This window comes from Hydra vulgaris, chromosome 06, assembly GCF_038396675.1.
Source record: "Hydra vulgaris chromosome 06, alternate assembly HydraT2T_AEP".
NCBI lineage: Eukaryota > Metazoa > Cnidaria > Hydrozoa > Anthoathecata > Hydridae > Hydra > Hydra vulgaris.
Window position 1 is genome coordinate 18,070,001 of NC_088925.1, and position 23,956 is coordinate 18,093,956.

The window sequence follows — 23,956 nt, forward strand, 5'->3', positions numbered from 1 at the left end:
AAATAAAAACTTTAATTTACAATGGTCTATTCTAAAATCTGCCCCTGCCTATAATAACATTTCCAAAAAATGTATGCTATGTTTGCAAGAAAAATTTGAAATAATTACTCATTTAAATCAAGAAAATTTATTAAATAAAAAATCTGAACTAATTTCTAAATGTAGGCACGAAAATAAATACCTCTTAAAAAATTATAAAAACAAATGACCAAATTAAACTAATTCATTCTAAAGAAAATTATTTCATAATTACTTTCTGTAACTTCCCGTTAACAAAAAAACATAGTAATTAAAAATTTTTTATAATAATTTATAACTTCCTATAAAATATTTTTTTCTATAAATTGAATTTTTTTTTGAGATTTAGTAACTCTTCCTGATGATCCAGCAATGGTGAAACTTCAAGTCGAAGATAAAAGTTAGATAAGTGTTTTTTACTAATTTATTATTGCTTTGTTCTTTAAGAACATTGAGCACTCTATTTGTAAAATACACTAACATAATTTACATATATATATATATATATATATATATATATATATATATATATATATATATATATATATATATATATATATATATATATATATATATATATATATATATATACACATTATTATACATATGTATACATATATATTAAATATACAGAATATTAAGTAATATATTGCATACTTCTTTTGTTAGAATCCTTTCGTACCAAAATCGATCTCCATCTCTAATTCTTAGAAACTGTTCTAAAATAATCTTAAGAAAAGTCTCTCCCAACTCAGATCTTGGAACATGGTCTTCAGCGAGGCCTCCAACCCACAAATCAATATTGTCAACACTTTGATATAATGATTTTAACTTCTCTGCAACATCCCTATCAGATGTTATCTCTTCAAAAGTCTTGTACGCTTTAACAAAAAGTTGTGTTTTAAATAAAAATGAAATAAAAATTTTAATGAAAGAATAAAATATGCAAAAGTTTTCACAGTAAACATATTTTCTTAAAACTTTGTTTTAACTAAGAATAAAAAATCTGGTTCTACTGCATTAAAAAATCATTTTTTTAATATAGAGTTCAAACCCACCTCTATATTTCAACTTTGCCACACATCTAAATTACTCTGCTGTTTTACATTGAACAGATTTAAAAAATCCAAAAACATCTTATTGCTATAAAAATATTTTTTTTCCACATAAAATAAAAAATAATTAAAGACATGCATTTGACTAGATAACATTTAGGACACCTAACCTACATATCTTTAGTAATTAATTTAATAATTTATTTGTTTACATACTCAATGCACTGGGTGAAAATTCTTAAAAGTTGATAACCAAAAAGTTAAATGTTTGTAAGTAACTAAAGTATTTCCATGTAAAATCTTTTAAGTATTTTTATATACATAAAAAATGGTAGCATCATGCTCAAGTTGTTTCTCCGTGCAGCAGTCTTGTTTGTCAAGGTGCATGTTTTGGAGTTAAAAAATTTAGTGTGGGCTGTAACTATAAAAAAGTAGACTGGACTGTAGTGGTGCTCTTGGCCTTTGGGAGGTGAATAATATAAAATAAAAAAAAGCATGCAATTATAAATATTTATTTTGAAATTGAAAAAACTTAAATTGGTCAATTTAATCATTTATCTTTCAAGAAAACTGACTCTAAATACACAAGCCATATTGCTGAGGAATACTTTTAAAAAAAAGTAATAAGTTCTAATCCTGACTCAATAAAGAAAATCCTTATTTCAAAACCCTTTTATCAACAAAAAATTTTTAATAAAAAAACTTGTTATAATTTTATGTAAATGTAAAATTGGATAAAATATGCCAAAATTTAAGAGAAGTCATAAAAGCAAAAGTGCAATAAAAAGTAATGAAATCGCTATGGAGACTAAATATTTTATTCATTAGTCCAAATTATTAAATTCATATTAAAGAAGCATTAAAATAATGGATAAACAATAGTGACACCATTTCCAACTTTATCAGGAAAAAAAACTAATTTTATTGATGAACTTAATAGGTCGGGTGATTGGTCAGCTTTACGTGAATAAAAATTTTAACAATTTTCCTTAAGTATTTATTCACGTAAAGCTGAGCAATTACTGAGTAAAAACTGAGTAGTCAAATAATTACTGAGTAGTCGGGAACCTGCAGCTCTTTTGTTGAAGAAATGTGGCTCTCATATAGATTTACAACATTAAAAATTTTAACTTCTTTTTGTTTTTACTTTTGTATTTTCTAGAAAAATTTTTTACAAAAATGAATAAGAAAATTACTTATTCCCCCCCCCTCCCCCATATATTTATGCACTATTTTTTGTCTCTATGTTTTCTAGTTTTTCATATATTTTTATGCACTATTCTTTTATGTGTCTATTTTTTCCAATTTTTCAAAAATGAAGGAGAAAACTAATCATTTTTGAAATTTTTTTGCACATATTTTTATGTACTATATGCTTATTTGCCAATTTTTTTCAAAAATGAAAAAGAAATATATCATTGATGCGATGGTGCTTTGAATGCAAAGTACAAAAGCAAAAATATATTTGAACAATTATTCGAGTTTATATTATATATAACAAACTTATTTTAATTATTATTTATTTTGACTTTCAACTATTCAAATATATTTCGTAATTGTAATTTAATTTTAGCTTTTTCAATATATTAAGACATATTAAGATTAAGGTAAGATAATTATCATTTATTTTAGCTTTAGTATTCAATTATATTTTTAAATCTTTTTTTAACGCATTAAAACTGGTAGATCATAATGAGCACCAAAAAAAGAAAAGTTGCAGATGAAAATAGAAGATTTAAAAAACTATGGACTGAAAAATATGCAGTTATAGAAAGTGATGGTAATCCTCTATGTTTAATATGTTCTGTGAAACTTCAGAATAATAAATCAAGCAATGTTGAACAATATTTTGAAGGAAAACATAAAGAATTTGCCCAAAAATATCCCGAAGGTGAACGCAGAAAAAAAGCTATTAATGAATTGCAAAGAAAACAATTAATTCAATAAAATTGCTTTTCAAATTATATTCATTCCGGATCGACCACAACTGAAGCAAGCTTTGCATTATCATTGCAAATTGCAAAAGCTGGTAAACTATTTACAGATGGTGAGTTTTTGAAGGATTGCATGTATACTGTTTCTGGAATTCTATGTAATGATTTTAAAAACAAAGATTTAATACTATCAAAGATTAAAGATATACCACTCTCGGCTAGAACCGTGAAGGAATGAATTTTGAATATTGCAGATAAGGTTTCAAACATAAAAATAGAAGATATTAAAATGGCTGAATTTTTGTCTCGAACTATTGATGAATCTGTAGATGTCACTGATATATCTCAATGTTGCATAATGGTCAAATACTTAACAGCTTCTGGTGTACAAGAGGAACTTCTGAATTGTTGCCTATGAAGGGACAAATAAGAGGGGAAGATATCGCAGAATCAGTTTTGAAATGTTTGGAAACAAAAAATATAAACATTGAGTGTATAGTATCCGTTGCAACTGATGGAGCACCTGCTATGATTGCAAAAAACAAAGGCTTTATCAAACTATTTTCCAGTCATTTTTCTCATAAAATTATTTCATTTCATTGTATCTTACATCAGGAAGTTTTGGTTTCAAAACTTTTAGGAGCAATACCACAGCTGAAAAATGTAATGGAAGTCATTGTGCCCATAGTAAATTTCATCCGAGCAAAATCGTTAAATTACAGAGTCTTTACAGCATTGTTAGAAGAAATGGATTTTATACATAAAGAACTAGTTACATTCACAGCTGTACATTGGTTGTCAAGAGGAAAAACTTTAAAACGATTTTCTGTATACTTAAGTGAAATAACTGAATTTTTAGCTGTTAAAAATTATAATGAAGAACATTGCAAACTATTAAAGAATTCAGAATGGCTGCAGAATTTTTACTTTTTGTTTGATATGACAGAACATTTTAATAAACTTAATCTGAAGATGCAAGGAAAAGGAAATCTGCCAGGTTACTGTATAAACTGATTACTTTTGAACAAAAATTACAGTTATTTTTAGACAATATTTCAGGAGACCAATTTATATATTTTAATAATTTACAAAACTTCAGGATGAAAATAATTTCAGAAGCAGAAAAAGTTGATTGTAAACAATTTTTTGAGATAATGACTACAATTGTTCACCAATTTGCAAGCAGATTTCATGATTTCAGGAAATATCAGGAAACATTAAAGTTTGTAATGCTGCCATTAAAATGCAATTTCCTGAAATAAATATTGCAGACTTACATTTAGAGCTTGTCGAGATTCGGAATAAAAGTATCTGGGCTGATAAATTTGAAGCAATGCTTGCACATATCGCCATCTATAAAAAAAATATGAAAGATACGCCACAGGATATTATATTCCAATGGACTTCACTGCCAAATACTTATATAAATTCTAAAAAACTTGCTTTTGGTCTATTAACCATTTTTAGTTCAATGTATAATTGTGAACAACTTTTTTCATCAATGAACTTTATTAAAAATAAATACCAAAGTCGGTTAACAGATAAAAGTACGCAGGCTCAACTACAGTTGCATTCAACGAAATATCAGCCAAATTTAACCAAATTATCAAAAAAAGTTCAAATCCAGAAATCACATTAAACTTCATTTCACTAATGATAATTGTTATTAACTATAGCTCTTTCTATCTTTTTAATATAATATGTGAATTTCATTTTATGATTTTATAAAAAAAAATTTAAAATATTGTATTTTTGTGGCTCTTCATTTTGAATTTTTTTTAGCCGTTATGGCTCTTAGGTTAAAAAAGGTTCCCAACCATTAATGTATATTGTTTTGTACATTTTGTTTATTATAGTAATTCTGAAGTCGTTTTCATTTTTGTTAAGAAATTAATAAAGTTATTTATTACTTATAACTTAAAATGAAGAATGATAAGAAAGAAAAAAAACTCTTTTTTAATTTTCTTAAACTATTAAAACAAAAACCATTATATCTAACCTTGTCTTGTATTAATGTAGATTTAAGTTTTAACAAGCAGAATTAATATCATTGGTTTTTGGAAATTGAAAAAGCAAGAAGAAAATAAGATTATTTACCTTGCAGACCGAGGTACTTTCGAACTGTATTAAAATCAGCTAATCCATGATCTCTACCTCGTTGAATGTTTATTGAAGCAAGGTCAAAACCAGTTTGTGTGCCAGTAGCTGCAGCTGAGCTTGGAAACAACTTGTTGCGCATCTCATCCACAATTAGTAAATCAACTTCTTGAGCTCTAAAATATACTGCTCCACGTAATAAAGGATCAATGCCTCCCTCTCGTTCAAGACGATGAGGTCTAAAGTACATTTCACGCAAAAAAGCATGCCCTTCATTTATTGGGGTTCCATTTGGTTTAAGTCGAAATATCAAAGAATTTACTTGACTGTGACCAAATCTTAATATAAAAAACAAAAAAATACACATAATAATCACAAAAACAATAGTGCATGTTTCTTCTAAAAATAATTTGTTATTGTAACTGTTAGAAAATCATTGTTGATTGCAAAAATGGTGGCAAGCATGCGACATTTCTTTATTGATAAAAATCAATAAAGATTTTTTTGACAATATAATAATCTTTTTAAAATCAATAAAGAAATGCTGCATGTTGCAGCATTTCTTTATTGATTTTAAAAAGATTATTATATTGTCAAATAAATTATAAAATAAATACAGTCAAAATAAATTTTTATTGAAGATTTAACTATAAATAAATTATAAAATAAATAAAGTAAATATATTCAAAATAAATTTTTATTGAAGATCTGAATCCCAACTTTATCTACATGTAGTAATTTTCAGAATGTGTCAAGAAATCACTAAGAAATGCAAAGAAACTAAAATTTGTGTTTAATTTGCATACTGCATCTAAATAAAACTGATCAAAATTATTTGCATCCAAATAAAACTGAATAAAATGACTTTATGTCTAGATGCTCATCATGACTTTATGTCATGATGTCATAGATGTCATGATGTCATGATGCTCAAGAAAATGTTTCAAGCATAAAAATTAAAATTTTATGTTATGTTTTGAGTAATAAAATTTTTTTAAACTATAATAAATTTTTTTAAACTATAATAAATTTACTTATTTTTTAAATTATTTTGATACTAAGTCTAAGATCAACCAACTGTTCATAAGCATTATACATAAATAAAATTTTGAAAACATCTTAAAAACTAAATAAATTTTGAAAAGCATGAGGAACAATTAAATTGAATTGTCCTAAAGTAAAAATGATGCTAAAAACTACCTAAAAGCAGCAGTTGCAAACTCATTAAAAATCCCTGAATTAACTGTATCATTGTAACCATTGTATGCAGGTAAAGCATTGCCCAATATTGCAGGTAAATATTCCCTGTATGTTACTGATTGGAGTTCTGCAATAACGATACGTCGTGCATACTGAAATATTTCTTCATCTGATGCCTATTTATGCAGAATTAAATCAAGTTTAATGTAAACATAGTTATGAATAGTCAATATTTAATAGAAAAGCAAAAGTTATTTTTTAATAGAATAATAAACTTGTTTTTGTTATATATTATATATAAGTACAAAATTTTTTTTAACTCTATGAAGAGAACTTAGTGAAATAAATTTTTATTCAAATAACCGCTATTTATTGATACACCATTATAAACTATTTTTATTAATTTGTATGTTGTAAATATCAATTTGTATGGTATACAAGAAAAGTATTTACACCAAAATAAAGAATTTGAAAAAAAAGGGATTACGGTTTATATATAACATAAAAATTATTATTTTTTCAATTTTATTTAGGTCCCCCAAGATCATCACAGAGCACCGCGGATGAGTACTTAATTGGAAGTTCATACTTCTTTCCTAACCGATGTTGCAAAACTTGACTAGAGGTGGGGTTTGAACCACAAATCCTTTGTTTCTGAGGCAAGTGCGCTACTGCTGCGCCACGGCTGCTCATTTTGTCTGATAAATATTTGATATTTATCAGACAAAATATTACTAACAATACAAAATAATACTAGTTTATTTGACAATTATCAGACAAATGACATAACACAAAAAATTTGATTGTAACATTAAAAGAAAATTTGCAATATTATCAAATTTCTGGTTCAAGAAATTACTGCCAAATTAACTTTTTTTAAAAATCTGGTTATTAAGGCGCTCCAAGAAGACCTGATAGTCTTGTCACACCACACAAGAGCATTTAATGAGAATGCTCAGACCTCCTTTATTAACACTGTCACAAATATAGTTAGCGTGTTGGACCTTACAGCTGTATTTGTATGTCACTGCTGCATTTGAATACTTACATTAAAGGCTTTTATTGTTTCATAAATACAAAAATCTTTTAAAAAGTAATGAAAAGGTACTCAAATTTTCTAAGAAAAAAGTTTTCATAGACTATTAAATGTGAATAACGCGCTGTTAATAAATAGATAAAAAATTAAATATTAAATGTGTTAATAACTATTAAGCTAATTTTTTGAAATTTTCAAAAGATTTTTTATATAGTATTTTTACTGTAAAGGTTTAAACAAATTTAAACTTTTTTCAGCAAGTTGTAATTGTTAAAATTGCAAGTTGTGGGCAAGATGTCTTAAACCTATGGTCCTAAAAATTACAAAAAAATTTTATTATGACAGGTTTAGGATATCTTGTGAACATGGACTTAACTTGTACAGCAAAAAAACAATCATTAATATATCTCCATTAGATACTAAATATTTAATGGTCGATGCTGTAAATTAATTCAAGGTTTTCTTTTAATTTTTTGTTTTGTTAACACTATAGAATGTAAGAAAACATTTATGCTCACTCCTAGGGACATAAATTTGATGAAATTTTAAATGTTAATGATCAAATGCATAAGCCTATTTCTACAAATTTAGATAAGGATCAGTTTAAAGCTCTCAAAGAACTAAAGTCTAGCAACACAAATAGTATTTCTTCTTTTGAAAAAAGATCAGGCTTTGTTTGAATTAATAAAAAAGATACCCTACATCACAATTGCATTACTCAAAAATTAATGTTCAATACTTTATAACTTCTAGTTGTAAATTTCTACAAAAAAAAAACTTGTACTGGCTTAAAATTTTTTTTCTTAAGTTTCTATTAGGTTTTCATTATTTTTTTTTTCCAGACCATCTGCACCCTCGCCCCCTTAATTAATTTTGAAGAAAATAAATATTCAAATGTAAAATCTTTTTTCCTATAAAAAAATGACTTGTTATCAAGATGACAATCATGCTGTTTTGGTGCATATTGAAATTTTAGACTTTTTTAAAAGCTCTCTCTCTTTCGTTTGTTATAGTATATAATATCTTTATATATGTTACGTATATAACATCATTACTTTAAAAATGTTTTGTTTTGTATTTTAAAATATTGGAAAAGATAAAAAAAAAACGAACTCATATAGTACTAACCACTTTGGCCAATAAGGCACACTAATCTGCCAATATTTAAAACTATTTAATAAACAAAGGACAGAATAACTTTATAAAACAGCAAATAAATACTAAAAAAATAAATCAAAATTAATTAGATTTTGCCGCTATGTTTTATCATTACATAGTTTGAAGTTTACATAAGTTAAATATTTGCATTGTGAACTTTTGTTCACATTTTCTTATTCAAAAAGTGCTGTGACTCTTTCTTGCCATTACCTCGAGTGTAATAATTGCCATTAGTTCTGTGCAAACATGCACAAATGAATGAAGGCAGCAGCAGCAGCAGCAGTAGGAACACCAGCAATAAACTCGATATTAAAAAATTATAGAATGTTAAAAAAAATTCATAATAAAAAACAATGAAAAAGTATACAAAAAACAAAAACAATCACTTTTGATCATTTTGATAAACAAATTTTCAAAATAAATACATTTTGATCATTTACAAATTTGTAAAATAAATTGAAAGATAAAGTATATTTTGTTACCATTGGATTTCTGTACTGAAAGGCTTGAGCAAGTCGATTGTGTTCACGCAAAAATAATGTATGCAAAGCCATCAAACCAGGTTGAACATTAGCACGAACATCACCAGTTACATACAACTGATCAAATGGGCGACCCGTTGGATTATCATTTGGAAGTCCATCAACATTTTTCTAAGAATATAAATTTGTGATAATATTAATTGTCAATTAACATTAGTTGATTATAAATAACATGGTATATAATTTCTGATTAATATAAAACTTAACAATTCTAATCAGTGTGAAATATATAGTTAAATGACTCATGTATTTTTTTTTTGGATCTGTAATGATGCAAATGATGCAAATGTGAAAATCTTTGTGTGAATTGTTATGATAAAAATCTATTTTTGTGTAAATCATTATGATGCAAATGATGCAAACCTATCTTTGTGTGAATCATTATGATGCAAATGAATTGCAACTTCATAACCTAGATGTTATTTTACAATAAATGTATTTGTTTTCATAAAATTTCATGTGTAAAACAACTGGTACATGGGTATGCATGAAAATCCATTAAATAGTTAACAGAAAGCAATATTTTAAAATAGTTTTATATATTTATATAATTTGTTTATTTACACGGATAAATTTTGAGTTAAAAGATATTTTAACTTAAGAAACATAAAATAAAAATAAGGCAACAAGTTGCTTACTTAATTAACTGTGCTTACCTTCGGTCCTTTTTGAAATGATTTATGTTGCATTTATGCAGTGTAAAGTAAACACTGAAACAATCTTTATATTCTTGATCAGAATATGCCAAAAGCATGGCAAAGCAAGTTAATTTTTTGTATACAACAATCACAAAAATAATACTAAGGTGCCAAATATACCACCTCCACTCCTTTCTATTAACTTTTAGCATTTTTTTGCTCATTTTCCAAAATTGAAATTTAAATAACCTCCTTGACTGTAGTGGCTTTCATGGCCTTGGGGAGGTGAATTAACATAAAAAAAAAAGGTGAGAAACTTTTTTGACAAATCAAATTTTACGAGACTTTTTAAAGGTTGACAATTTTTAAAGCCTGATTACACTAAAAGTGTGTGTATATATATATATATATATATATATATATATATATATATATATATATATATATATATATGGCCTTGGGGAGGTGAACTAACATAAAAAAAAAAGGTGAGAAACTTTTTTGACAAATCAAATTTTACAAGACTTTTTAAAGGTTGACAATTTTTAAAGCCTGATTACACTAAAAGTGTGTGTATATTTATATATATATATATATATATATATATATATATATATATATGTATATGTATAGTTACTGTTATTATTTTTTTAACAACAAGTAAAAATTAATAAACGGGAGAGGGGAGTCTTAAGAGCGCTGGGGCGGGTGGGAAAAACTATTAAACATCCCATCCTGTTTATTAACCAACTAAAAGTACTAAGATAAAATGTTATTAATATTTGTTGTTAAAAAGATATGATTATTTATGGGATTAAATGTCAAAAGACTAAAATGGTCTTCAAGTATAGAGATTTTAAGAAGAAGAAGAAAAAAAGAGACAATTAAAGCGCTTCTTAATAAATTAAACAAAAAATTGTAAAACAAAATCAAACAATGATTAAATTAAAGGTAAGAATTAATTACCGGAGGAAAACTATTTTTCAATTTCATTTTTCCATCTTTAAATTCTCTCAAACTAGCACAACGGCTTGAACTTGAACCATATATCAAGCTTCCGTCAATGTATGCAGTTATGTTATTCAGCTGTTTTCTTTCTTTATTACCAGGATAAATACCTGTACATCTAAGTATAAATGTAAAATGAGTTAATAACATTTAAAGATTAGTGAAGGGTCATTCCATATCAAATCACCTAATGGCCCCCAAGGTACCACCTAAAATTCGCTTCAAATTTTGACCACCTACAGTATTTATAAAAAAAATACAAACCTCAAAATTTCAGTTTGATTAACCAAACCGTTCAAAAGTTATAATTGTATTAATATTGACCAAAATCGGAAAAATTAGAGTATCTGGAGCTTACAGTAGATTTTTTCTATTTTTAACAGATCATAACTTAAATAAAATAGACAATGATCTGAAAAGGGTAATAGTTTTTCACCCAAACTATCTATTTTTGTAAGTGTTTTTGACTAATTTTAAACAATTTTTGAGTTCTTGTACCTTAAAGTTGCTAAATAATGCAATATTAGAAAAAGTTTTGGAAACTTTAATGTGCTACAGTTCATTACCAACAAACAAGCTGTGTCAATTTTTTGTTACTTTCGTGTACTTCGAGTAACCACTAGTAGAAAAAATTAAAATTATGTGTTGAAAGTTATTTTAGCATATGCAGCAGCTTGTTAAAAATCACTTTTTTTAAAAAATACGATAAACTACATTCACTTTGTAGGCATAGAAAGTAATGTTGACAGTTAAAATAAATTATGAAACTTTTTTTTGGCAAGGTTCTATATATAGACAATCACCAAAATTTAAAGACCTATACTCTATCTTATGACATGATTTTAGCAATTTGAGAGCAATTCTTTTTTAGTTTAAAAGGATACCTAGTAGCGCAAAATATATTATATTTCAAAAAAATAAAAACGCTGAAAGAAGAAATGTATATACACTTGAAACACAAGTACACTAATTTCTTTATTTCTGATTTACATAGCTCATAATACTGTCATAATCATTATTAGCAAGTTTATAGTCACAAGCACTTCTACCCTTAATGGATGGAACACTTATTTGACATATTACTTTTTCAAATGGAACCCAGCACTGATTTGATTGTGCATCATTAGTCCATTTTAAATTTAATTTGTTTCAATGCATGAATTTTGCATTAACATCTTGGTTTTCATTGCAAATTCCAAGCACAAGCCCTATGCACCATTCATCATCATAAAAGCTTGCAATGTATTTACCAGGTTGAAAGTTTGAAGGACCTTTTTTTGCAAAGTTAATATTATTCAGCAAATGGGTATCATAGTATCGCTAGAGATTCTCTGTAAAAATAATTTCTCTCCACCTGGTACAAAACTGTGATAGCTTCTTGTGCCTGGGACTGTGCTCATCTTTTCATATTGTTTCTTTAGGTTGAAATAAGTTTCATGGTTATTGATATCATCACTTGAAATGTAAAATATGTTAACACCTTTAATGTTTTTTTCAGCCCATATAAACAGCTCATTTGGTATGAGAATCTGGTTAACATTTGCTGCTTGTAGACTTGTTTTAGCTGCTTCTCTTTTTATAGTTCCTCTTATTCCATTACATGGACTTTTGCCATGAGATGTAGCAAAGAAGTGATGCTCAGCATTTATATTGTGATCTTCATGGTAGATTAAGTTTAACAGACATTTGTAATTTTTGTACTGTGAAACAGCACCATCGCTGAAGTATTTTACTTTATTGAATGTGGGTAGTTTGATTTTGATCATAGGGAGTAACTTTATGAGAAAACAATGAACTGTTGTTTGGTCATGGCAAAGATGATCAGAAATTGTACAATAGGATTCACATTTAAGTTGATTTTTTTAATCTTTGTAATAAACAGGAAACGGATGTAAGGTAGCTTGATCAGCTTGCCAGTAAAACCCTCTTGCACAAGAAAACTATAGTTCTCTGCAAAATCCATAAGAATAAGACAAGTGTGTTTTTGCCTCTGATAAGGATGATTGTGCTTCTTTGATAAAGTGACAAAGGTCATACAAAATTTACTTTGAGTTTCAATAAACTTAATAATGCTTGTTTGGACTATGACAAGTACAGTTCAGTCAGTTAACACCAATGTTTGTATGTGATCTAATTATCAAAATCAAAACCATTATTTTCAAACACATTTTCCAAGTAAGGCTTCGACTATCTATGTTACAAACACATACTTTCATCAAATCTTTGCAATATATTAAATGGCCCTTAGGTAAAGCAGCACATATCAACTTAGCATTTTGATGATAAGAACATACGCAAACTGAGTGACTTCCACAACTGTCAACTGTGATGCACCACTTCAGCGTTAGTTCACAGAACTTGCTGAATCCAACTTTGTGTTAAGAATATAACTTCTTAAACTTCTTAAATATAAGATAAAGTTCCTTTAATCAGACTAATATTAAATGCTTTTGTTTATGAACTTTTACATTATTTATACACTCTTTACATAAGTCTTTTTTTCCTGGACATTGTCATGTGAACTCTTCGTATTCATAAATTTCAATGACTTTTTGTTTAACAATATCTTCCAAAGGCTGTCTTAGCCTCAGGTTTAGCAAGTATTCCTTTTTCATTTTTCAATTTTCGAGCTTTCTTAACAAGATGTTCTGAAACTGAAAATATTTTGCAATTTTTTTAATTGAATAACTATCAGGAGTTAGTCAAACTTTTTCTTCCTTCAAACTTATTTTTTATTGCATCTAACAGTTTTTCTAAATCATTACAGTTTAAACATTTTTGCTCTTTTTCTGATACTTTATCTTTTGAGTCTATACCCAATGCTACTAGATTTGTCATACTTGTTGCAATTTTTTTAGCTTTTTGCTTTCGATATCCTAACTTGTGTGTCTACTTTGATTTTTGAATGAAGACATTTCCAATAAAGACACATTCTTGTTAAGAACTGTCTTATCAAGGTCTGAACAACTAAATGTTTCTTCAGTAGCTTTATCTTGACTAATTTCTGTAAGTTTGAATTCATTCATACAGTTAGTACAAACTTTTTGACTAGGTTTGACCTTAAGTTGATTTGCTATTGATATGTTGACTTTACACAATCCCATAATAATTTTTTTCTTGCGGATTTTAAATGGATCACAACAGTATTTTTGAAGTGCTTCATATCTAGAAATTTAGGCTTTTTCATGGTGAAGACATATCTCCTCATTTGATTTGAAAGTGTATCCTATCCTTTGAATAAAAAACTTCAATATCAGTATATTTTAGTCTTATTCTTCCTACCATTCTACAATATGACATTTTATTACAATTTTCATTTAAAACTATTCAATTACAACATTTCTCTGACATTTTTTACTAATCTAAAAATATTAAAATCTAGCGTTAAACATGTAATATACATGTAATACATGCAAAATTAAAAATATATACCTATCTTATGACATGATTGTAGTCATAGGGCTAGAATCATGTCATAAGATAGAGTATAGGTCTTTAAATTTTTTTTGGTGGTTGTCTATTTATAGAACCTTTCATAAAAAAGTTTCATAATTTATTTTAACTGTCTGCTACTTTCTATGCCTACAAAGTGAATATAATTTATCATAATTTTAAAAAAAAGTGATATTTTAACAGGCTGCCGCAAGTGCTAAAATAACTTTTAACACATAATTTTAATTTTTTCCCCAAGTGTTTACTCTAAGTACGCGAAAGTAACAAAAAATTGACTCAGCTTGTCTGTTGGTATTGAACAGTAGCACATTAAAGTTTCCAAAATTTTTTCTAATATTGCCTTATTTAACAACTTTGAGGTACAAGAACTCAAAAATTGTTTAAAATCAGTCAAAAACACCTGCAAAAATAGATAACTTAGGTGAAATACTATTACCCTTAAGAATTTTAGATGAATGTCTATTTTATTTAAAAAGTTAAGATCTGTTAAAAATAGAAAAATCTACTGTAAGCTTTAGATACTCAAATTTTTCCGATTTTGGTCAATATTAATTTAATTATAACTTTTGAACGGTTAGGTCAATCAAGCTAAAATTTTCAAGATTGTGTTTTTTTCATAAAAGCTGTGGGTGGTCAAAATTGGAAGCAAATTTGAGGTGGTACCCTGGGGCACTTTTGAAAAACTAGGTGATTTTATATGGAATAACCCTGAAGCAATTATAAATAAATTCAATACCTGTCATATTGTGTTCTTAAAAATGGCATGGTTTCTTGACCAGTTTTGTAGGGATCAAAATGAACATCTCCCTAACAAATTAAATATGGCAACCAGTAAAATTAGTCATTACAATTTATAATTATAAGTTATTATAACTTAGAACTATTATAATAATTGAACAGTTTTTATTAACAATAATAAAGCAATAAATCAAAATATACTTAAACCTTTGGAATTGATATTGGCATCCAAACTTGATTGTCATAACTTTGAAGATCAAATTTTGGTAATGCAACAGCATGGTCTGTATCATGATTTATAAACTATGAAAGAGTTATTTATATTTTATGAAGTTTTATATATAATGCTTAAATATTTATTCGACATTTGCACAATGATTGTTCAATCATTTGCTCAACGATTGTTCTGTAAATTACTCAAAGATTGCTTTATTATTTAAATAAACCAATAATTAGTTTATATAAAGTGTTTTACTAAATATAAATATAAATAAATATATTAGTACCTGGCCGTAGTGCACAATTAAGTCACTTAAATTTCTTTTGCTAAACTGATCTTGGTACTAAATAAATTTAAAACATAAGGAATTAGGAACCACACATTTTTTTTAAAAAGGTCTTTAAAAAGTAAACAAAGCAGGCTGGATTTGAGATTAAAGATTTTATTGAACTTTGCCTATAGTAATCACATCCATATTATATACAAGAAGTTTTTTACAAGTACCAGACTTGGAAAAAAAAGGAAAAACCTTGATTAACCCACAACAGATTTGGTAAATCTTTTTCGAAAGTTTGAGACAAAATGCCTTGTAAAAAATCCATTATAAAGCTGGAATTAAAAATAGTCTTTTTTAATCATTAATAAGATTAAAATACTACAAAAAACAGCATGCACCAGAATACAATGAAAAACAAACAAACAAAAGAACATGTACCAGAACACAGAAACTAGTACTAGTTAAAAAAAAAATTTATTTTTTATTAATTTTTTATAAAATAAAAAAACTTGTCAAAGTTAGTTAATTTAAAAAATAATTGTTATATTTTAAGGATTATAACTTTTAAAAAAGTTCTGAAAGATCCAGGACTTTCCTGAATCCAGGACTTTCCAAGATTTTGCCAAACTCAAGTTTCAGTTCTTTTCAGTAATGCTGAGAACTGTGCATGGTAAATTTAATGAAAAAATAAAAAATGAATGGAAAAAATGATTTAGAAACAAACATTTAATTCAAATAAAGTTGTTTAATTTAAATAAAGTTAAATAAGTTTAGTAAAATTTTATTAATACACTTTTAATGAAATATTATTTTATTATTATTTTTAATAGTATTTAGAATACTTCACTACATTTTTAGCATACTTCACTACATTTAAACATATTTTTACAGTATTTTATTTACAATAATTTCTTAACTAATTTCAAAAGCCTAATTTAAAATATTATTTTCTAATAGTTTTATATAACTTTTCTATAACAGCTATGCACAAAAATTTAATAAAGATTTCAATCAGTCTTTTCTGTGTTTTTTTTTAAGTTAAAAAAATCTTGAAAATATATCAAATTATCTTATTTTTAATAAAAGAATCATTTGACAATTAATATTAATATAAGTAAAAGGGGTATAAATTACATATCTATATTTGTCAAAAAAAAATAAATTACATATCTATTTCCTTCTAGTCCTTCTATATCTAGTCCTTCAATAAGTGTCCTCCTTCTATTCATTAATTCTATTTATGATCAAAGCCAACATTTTGTCATGAAAAGTTCATGATTTGTAGAACAAAACCAAATCATAAATAAAATGAATTAGGCTGTCAGTTCAGCTCTACCTCAGGTGTAATACTCCAAAGTAACAGAGTAGTTTAGCAATGTGCCTTTCAAAAATCAATCTTATTCAATACATCAAAGCAAACAAAAAATCAGCTACTACTAAAACTTAATTTTTTATTATGATTGTTCACTTCATTCATTCATTAACTTTTTATTGTTCATTTAGAAAGTGCAAAGCGAAAACATTACTGAAAGAAAATTAAAGATGATAGATGTTTTTTTGTTTATAATTATATCTGTATTTATATGAAGATAAGTCATTAGTACAAATTTAATGTTTATTTTTCTACCTATTTAACTATTTATCAATAAAATAATTATTTATCTACAAAATAACTTTACTTATGTAGTAGACTATTAAAGTTGAAAATTAAATCTAAAAAAGTTTAAAAAATTTAAAATAAATAACTTTAAATAAAAACAAGAGTTTTACTACCTGTTTCATCAATATATTACTGATATATCGTGGAGATGGGCGATTAGAACCAAGCCCACCTAATTCTTCTGGGTAAAGGCACTTCAAATCTTTTTTTTGATCAGCTGAACATGCGCTAGCAGGTTTAGATATATTGTCACTGTAAGATTGTAAAACAATTTGTACAAGAGGCTGAAACACTGAACCCCAGTCAGCATTATTTTTATTGTTCAACTTCCCATTGAATTGCCTGAAAAAGTCATTAAAATGAAAACATTAAAAAAAAAAAAGATTTAAAAAATTCTAATCCAGAACAAAATTTACGAATTAATATAAAAATATAAATAAAAACTTGTTAATAAATAATAAACATAAATATTTATCATAACATAATGTAATATATATACAGTATGCGACAAAAGTGTTTACATGTTTTTGAAAAATATTCTTTTTTAAAATAAACAATTGAAATACATGTTTATATATCAATATATATACCAAAACAAAGGTAATTCATTGTAGTTTCATGTTTTGAGCCTGAATTTAAATGAATGAGAAGTATTTATAGCAAATTATTTATTGAAACAAAATGTCAGATGTAAACAGTTTTGTCGCGATTTATGCTATTATTAATTTTAATGCAAAATTAATACTTTGTGGCTATATTTTTAATTTGTTTAAATAAAACATATCTCAATTAGTAATAAGCGGTTTATTTAAACTTAAAATTCGTAATGTAAACAACAGAAAAATTATAATTGAAAGAATGAAGAAAGTGTCGAAAGAAATTGAAAACTTAGCTGTTCAGAAGCTTAAATCAGGATTGTCTCTTCATGAGATAGGACGAGAACTTAATATATCTTATTGTTTAGTCTATAAAATTAAGAAGCGAAACAATATAGAGGAGAAATGCAACAAAAATGGACACAAGAAAATTTTCACTACTCGAGATCAGAGAACAATTTCTAGATTAATCATGACAAGTAAAGCAAAATCAGCACACGATGTAAAGAAACAATTAAATAATGCTCAAGGTACAGTGGTAAGTTCTCGAACAGTGCAGAGAGAACTCAAGAGAATTGGATTCAAGGCAAAAAAGACGATCAAGAAACCACTACTAACACCGAAACATCATAAACAACGATTGGAATTTGCAAAGAAGTATGAAAACTGGACTTTTGCTGAGTGGAGTAAGATGATTTGGACAGACGAAAGCAAGATTAACTTGATTGGCTCTGATGGCATTTGATATGTATGGAAAAAAGCTGGAGAAGGAAATTCTGATCGTGACTTTATTCCAACAGTAAAATATGGCGGCGGAAAGTTGTTGTTTTGGGGATGTTTCACTTCGTCTGGTGTTGGTAAAATTGTAAAAACTGATGGAATAATGGACGCGAAACATTATATTGACATTTTAAACAATGGCTATTTGCCTAGTTTACGAGGATGGCGAAAGCAAATTCATTCGACACTTTTTATGCAAGACAATGATCCAAAGCACAAGGCAAAAATCACATTAGAATTCCTAAATTCGAAGAAATTTAAGATTCTTGAGTGGCCTGCGCAAAGTCCCGATCTTAACCCGATTGAGAATCTTTGGTCTATTGTGAAGAATCGAGTTTATAATTATGAAACAAGAGCAGCCAGTTGACAAGAATTATGGGAACGAGTTGAGTATGTTTGGAGTTCGATAACTGTTGAAGAATGCAAGAGGTTGATTGGTAGCATGCCTGCGAGAATTGCAGCAGTTATTAGAAGTCGTGGAGGCTACACAAAGTATTAATTTCGCATTAAAATTAATAATAGCATAAATCGCGACAAAACTGTTTACATCTGACATTTTGTTTCAATAAATAATTTGCTATAAACACTTTTCATTCATTTAAATTCAGGCTCAAAACATGAAACTACAATGAACTACCTTTATTTTGGTATATATATATATTGATATATAAACATGTATTTCAATCATTTATTTTAAAAAAGAATATTTTTCAAAAACATGTAAACACTTTTGTCGCATACTGTATATATATATATATATATATATATATATATATATATATATATATATATATATATATATATATATATATATATATATATATATATATATATAATTATTATTTTATAAACATCAATAAATACAAATTTCTCTCAATACTAAATTTATTTTTTAAAAGAAATTTTTGCTGGATTGTTGTGACCAGCATTTTCAGCTATATATGTATATATATATATATATATATATATATATATATATATATATATATATATATATATATATATATATATGTATATATATATATATATATATATATATATATATATATATATATATAAATATATATATATATACATATATATATATATAAATATATATATATATATATTATAGATAAAAGATAAAAGAATAAAAATAAAAAAAGATAAAAGAATAAAAATGTTTGTGATAAATTCAAAAATAAAAAAACTTTAAGTTTTTAAAAGATACAAAAATAATGTTTTTTAAGTTTAATTTATGTTATATGGATTGTTCATACTGCTGTGTATTTTTGTGTATTGTGTATAATGTCCTGTGTTTTTTTGTATTTTTTATGTTGTCGTGTATTTCTATGTTTTGTTTATACTGTTGTGTAATTTTGTGCATCATTTATATTGACGTTAACACTTGTATATTGTTTATTTTGACGTGTATTTTTTTGTGGTCTTGTTGCAAATTATTTTTATTGTTGCTTTTTATGTTGCTATTATTCAAGTTATTTCTTATTTCTTGTCTCATCATAATATTTAAAAATATCCTTTTTTTAAATTTTCTTCATTATTTTTATCATCCTTCTGATCGTCAAACATTGAGTTATTTCATTCTTTTGTTATCTATTATGTCAGTTTATTTACTTTTGCCCTATTTTGTGTTACTTGTCTTGCTTTTTTAAATCTTTTTTTTCTTTTTCTTTCTTTTGTTTAATTTTATTTTGGTTACTATATTACTTTTTTTTGCTTTATTTGTTTATCTTATTAAAGTGTCACTCCAATGACTAGTTTTTAACTATATGAGTGACACTGAACCTAATTTTGTGAAATTATAAATCACTTTGTAATTATTTCAATTTTATGGTTAAATAAATGTATTAAAAAAAAAAAAAAAAAAAAAATATATACATAATATCATACAAAGGTACACAAGAATTATTAAATAAAAAAACAAAAATAATATCTAAGTGCCGTCATAAAAACAAGTTCTTGCTTGACAACCACGAGCCCAAAGATTAAAAAACCAAGCCAAATAGTAACTAAATAATTAACCATGAGCCCAAAGATTAAAAAACGTTCGAAAATAGTAACAATTTTATAATTGTATTTGAATGTCACAATGTTTATTAAGAGTATATTTTTTTAATAAAAAAAACAATGTGTTTTTTACCTGATAATTGCAAATCATATGAAACTTTTAGTAGTAAAAATTATGTAGTTATTTTTATTTAATTTTGTCAAAAAATCAATTATATATATATATATATATATTAAAGCAAATTATAAATTAATTATAATTTAAGTAAATATAAGTCCTACGAAAACTACTAAAATGTTCAAGTCATGGTTTTATACATAGCTTACATAAATACATAGCTTTCTATTGTACTTAATTGAAAAAAGATGGCTAGTTTGAAAAATGTATATTCTTTAATACGGACAAATTTTCTTAAAATATATTAATTACTGGGCTATTTATTTTAAGTAATTAAATCTGGCACTGAATAAAAATTTGTATACTTAATTGTGGCTTTTTTTATAGTGATAGTAGCTATGGTTATAAATGCTGTATTGTTAGTTGTATCTCTAATTATATTGGTGAATTATTATAAGTTATGGATTTGTCAACAGAAATTTCTTGACTGTCACAAAATCATTTCTGATCTGTTTAATAGATTTTTATGAATTTTTATAGGAGCATCAGCATAACGATTTTATTTGTTGCATTATCTGTAGCATGTTTGCAAAATATACCTGAAGCATGTTTGCAAAATATACCTGTAGCATGTTTGCAAAATATACCTGAAGGTTTGTACAATACACCTAACTAGCTTAGTAACTCTTTTTTTTCCAGTTTTTTATCCATTAAAATCATCAACTAAAATATTATTTCAAAAGAGAATATCAAAAATTTTTATCAAATCATACTATTAAAAATCTTCTTTCTCTTACAGTCACTGATTCACCAGAAGGATATTTATTTTCCGAGTTTGATGATTGTGTCATGTTCTATAAAATTATTCAAAATGAACTACACATACCTAAAGCTGCTGAATATGTTTGTATCAATAAAAATACACTACACATAAAATACACATAAAATTAAAAAATCCTCTAATTTCCTTACAACCTTAACTCAGAGTTATTCAAATAGACGATCTGGTTGTGATTTAATTAGGATTAAAAAAAAAATGAATGAAGCATTGTTTTTTTCATAGTGGTTGGTATAAGAAAAAGTATTTCTTGTGCTGATAAAGGAACTCCAATTATAAAATTAAGCATTGATTGGTTAAAGACTGAAATTTTTAACCTGAATCAATCTACAATAAAAAATATTTTTAATGTTTGACTGGTTAAATAAATGTAAAAATACGAAAATTGCAAATTATTTGTACTCAACATCATCAACAGAAGTCACCTGGTTCAATTTGTCAACTGATTCAAATCTGTGAAAATTTTGTTATTCTAGATTATGCATTTGATGTCATCTATTAAAGTTTTTGTCAATAGAAAAGGTTTCCAAACATTAATGTTTAAATTCCCAAAGTTATGGAAAAGAAATTATACACAAATGTTACTTTAAATGTTTTTATAACATCAAAGAGAGTCAGTGATTGTTGCAGATGACAATGTCGCATTAAAAAAAAGACAAAGTAAATAAAATACTTTGTTTTCACATTTTTAACCAGTTTGTGCTTCTTGTTATACTTATAAAACTTATTATTGACAATACTTATATTTCTTTTACAATCCTCGAGAGTGCCCACTAAAGTTTCTACAAAAGAATCTAATCTATATCTAAGATATGGCTTAAATTTGTGTACTTCCATATTTAAGATATGGGTTAGACTAGGAAAATTCTTTCTCAAATCATTATACTTTGGAAAACAAGAAACTGTGAATACTTCACAACAAATATAATTAGAGGTACAACCAACAACACATTTATTAACTGTAATAATTATCTATTACTAAAAAAGTAGTCACAATTAAGTGTACAAAGTTTAGTAGAAATTTTTATTTAGCCAATGCAAAAAAATTTATCAGGGCCAGATTTACTTAAAGTTAATAGCGCAGTAATTAAAATATATTTATGATATATAGCGCAGTAATTAAAATATATTTTAAGAAAGTTTGTCCATCCAACAAAGTATACAATTTTTTGTTTGACCTTCTTTTTGTTTTCCATTTTCCAAGTGTATTCATGTAAGCCACATGTATTTATGTAGGCCATAGTTCAAGTAAATTATATGATATCCTAAATTTGTTTTTCTGATTCTATGCTCATTTGTGTTATGGCTTCAATTAATTTTTATTCAATTTTATTTTTATTCAAAATAAAAATAAAAATCTAATAATTCATAGTTAAGTAACATTTAATCCATTATAAATAAAATAGATTTTTAATAAAATCAAAATAGATTTCAATTAAAAAATGGAAGTCATGCATCTTGTATCATTGATTTCTCTGATTTGCAGTTAATGCTTTGGTCCAAAAAGCACAAGACCAAAAATAGCAAGGCCAAGGCCAAGACCACATGTTCCAAGGCCAAGGCCAAGACCAAGACCAAAAATTTCAAGGCCAAAGGCAAAGCCAAAGCCAAGAATTTTAAAGTCAAGGACAAGAATTTCAAGGCCCAGCCTACACAAACATTTTCAAAACAAAGACTTAAATTTTGGCTTTATGTTAAGGCCAATTGTTAACAAAACTACAGGTAGCAAGTGTTGTGACAACAAAACCACATGTGAAATTATTATTAAAAAAATATATTTGGAGATAATATGAAAGTCAAAAACAAAAATACATAAAAATAAAACTTTTAATTCTTTATTTTTAAGTATTTTTGTGCTTAATGTTAACAAATAATATTAACATCTTTTAATTAAAAATATGTTGATGTTGCATTAACTATATGTCAAGAGAAAAATCTAAGTTTTAAGCAAAGAATCAGACATAAAAGCTCTATAAGGGCGCATTATCAATCCACTCTGACAAAAGATACGGTAGACAGGATTTGATGTAGCAGGAACACAGAAATACTTGTCAAATGTATATATCTAACTTTTGAATATTGTTTCATTCTATACAGTTTTTTTATTAAAACTCTTTTTGATTAAACTCTAGTGATTTATTTGTTCAAGATAGTTTGTCAAAACTATCTTGAACAAAATTGTAAATCATGATTTTATAATTTGCAAAAAGGCTTTTTTTTTGGCAAAAAGCTTTTAAATCTGAGGTGTAACACTATTTTTAGTTGACGTCAAAGTGATTTCTGGTGTTGTTTTTAAGCTTATCTTTTATAGCTTAGTGACCAAACTATCAAAGAAGGATAATTAAAGTATTGCTTATTGGCTCAAAGTTGGACTAAATACATAAAACTATAAAAAAAACAACTATTAAATATACAATACTAACAACTTTTTTGACCAGATTTAGGCTAAATAAAAACAGTATAAATTTAAAAAAACTTTATAATAAATTATAATTAAATACAATAAAAACTATTTTAATTCAAAAAACCTTTAAAATTCTGTTTTTAATTTTAAGAAAAATTCATGTTCAAATCTTTTTTAAA

At 26.0% G+C, this 23,956-nt stretch overlaps 1 protein-coding gene across 6 annotated transcripts in view; it reads right to left on the reverse strand.

Moving 5' to 3' along the window:
• LOC100209490 (peroxinectin A) overlaps positions 1-23,956 on the reverse strand; it is an 88,030-nt gene that overhangs the window by 25,897 nt on the left and 38,177 nt on the right. For all 6 annotated transcript variants that reach the window (XM_065799433.1, XM_065799437.1, XM_065799438.1 and 3 more), the window contains 9 exons: positions 17,148-17,376; positions 15,384-15,440; positions 15,085-15,180; positions 14,876-14,946; positions 10,645-10,804; positions 8,981-9,151; positions 6,305-6,480; positions 5,105-5,442; positions 676-899 (listed from right to left, as the gene is read on the reverse strand). In XM_065799433.1, coding sequence (XP_065655505.1) covers positions 676-899; positions 5,105-5,442; positions 6,305-6,480; positions 8,981-9,151; positions 10,645-10,804; positions 14,876-14,946; positions 15,085-15,180; positions 15,384-15,440; positions 17,148-17,376 — 1,522 coding nt within the window. The remainder of the gene's footprint in view (positions 1-675; positions 900-5,104; positions 5,443-6,304; positions 6,481-8,980; positions 9,152-10,644; positions 10,805-14,875; positions 14,947-15,084; positions 15,181-15,383; positions 15,441-17,147; positions 17,377-23,956) is intronic.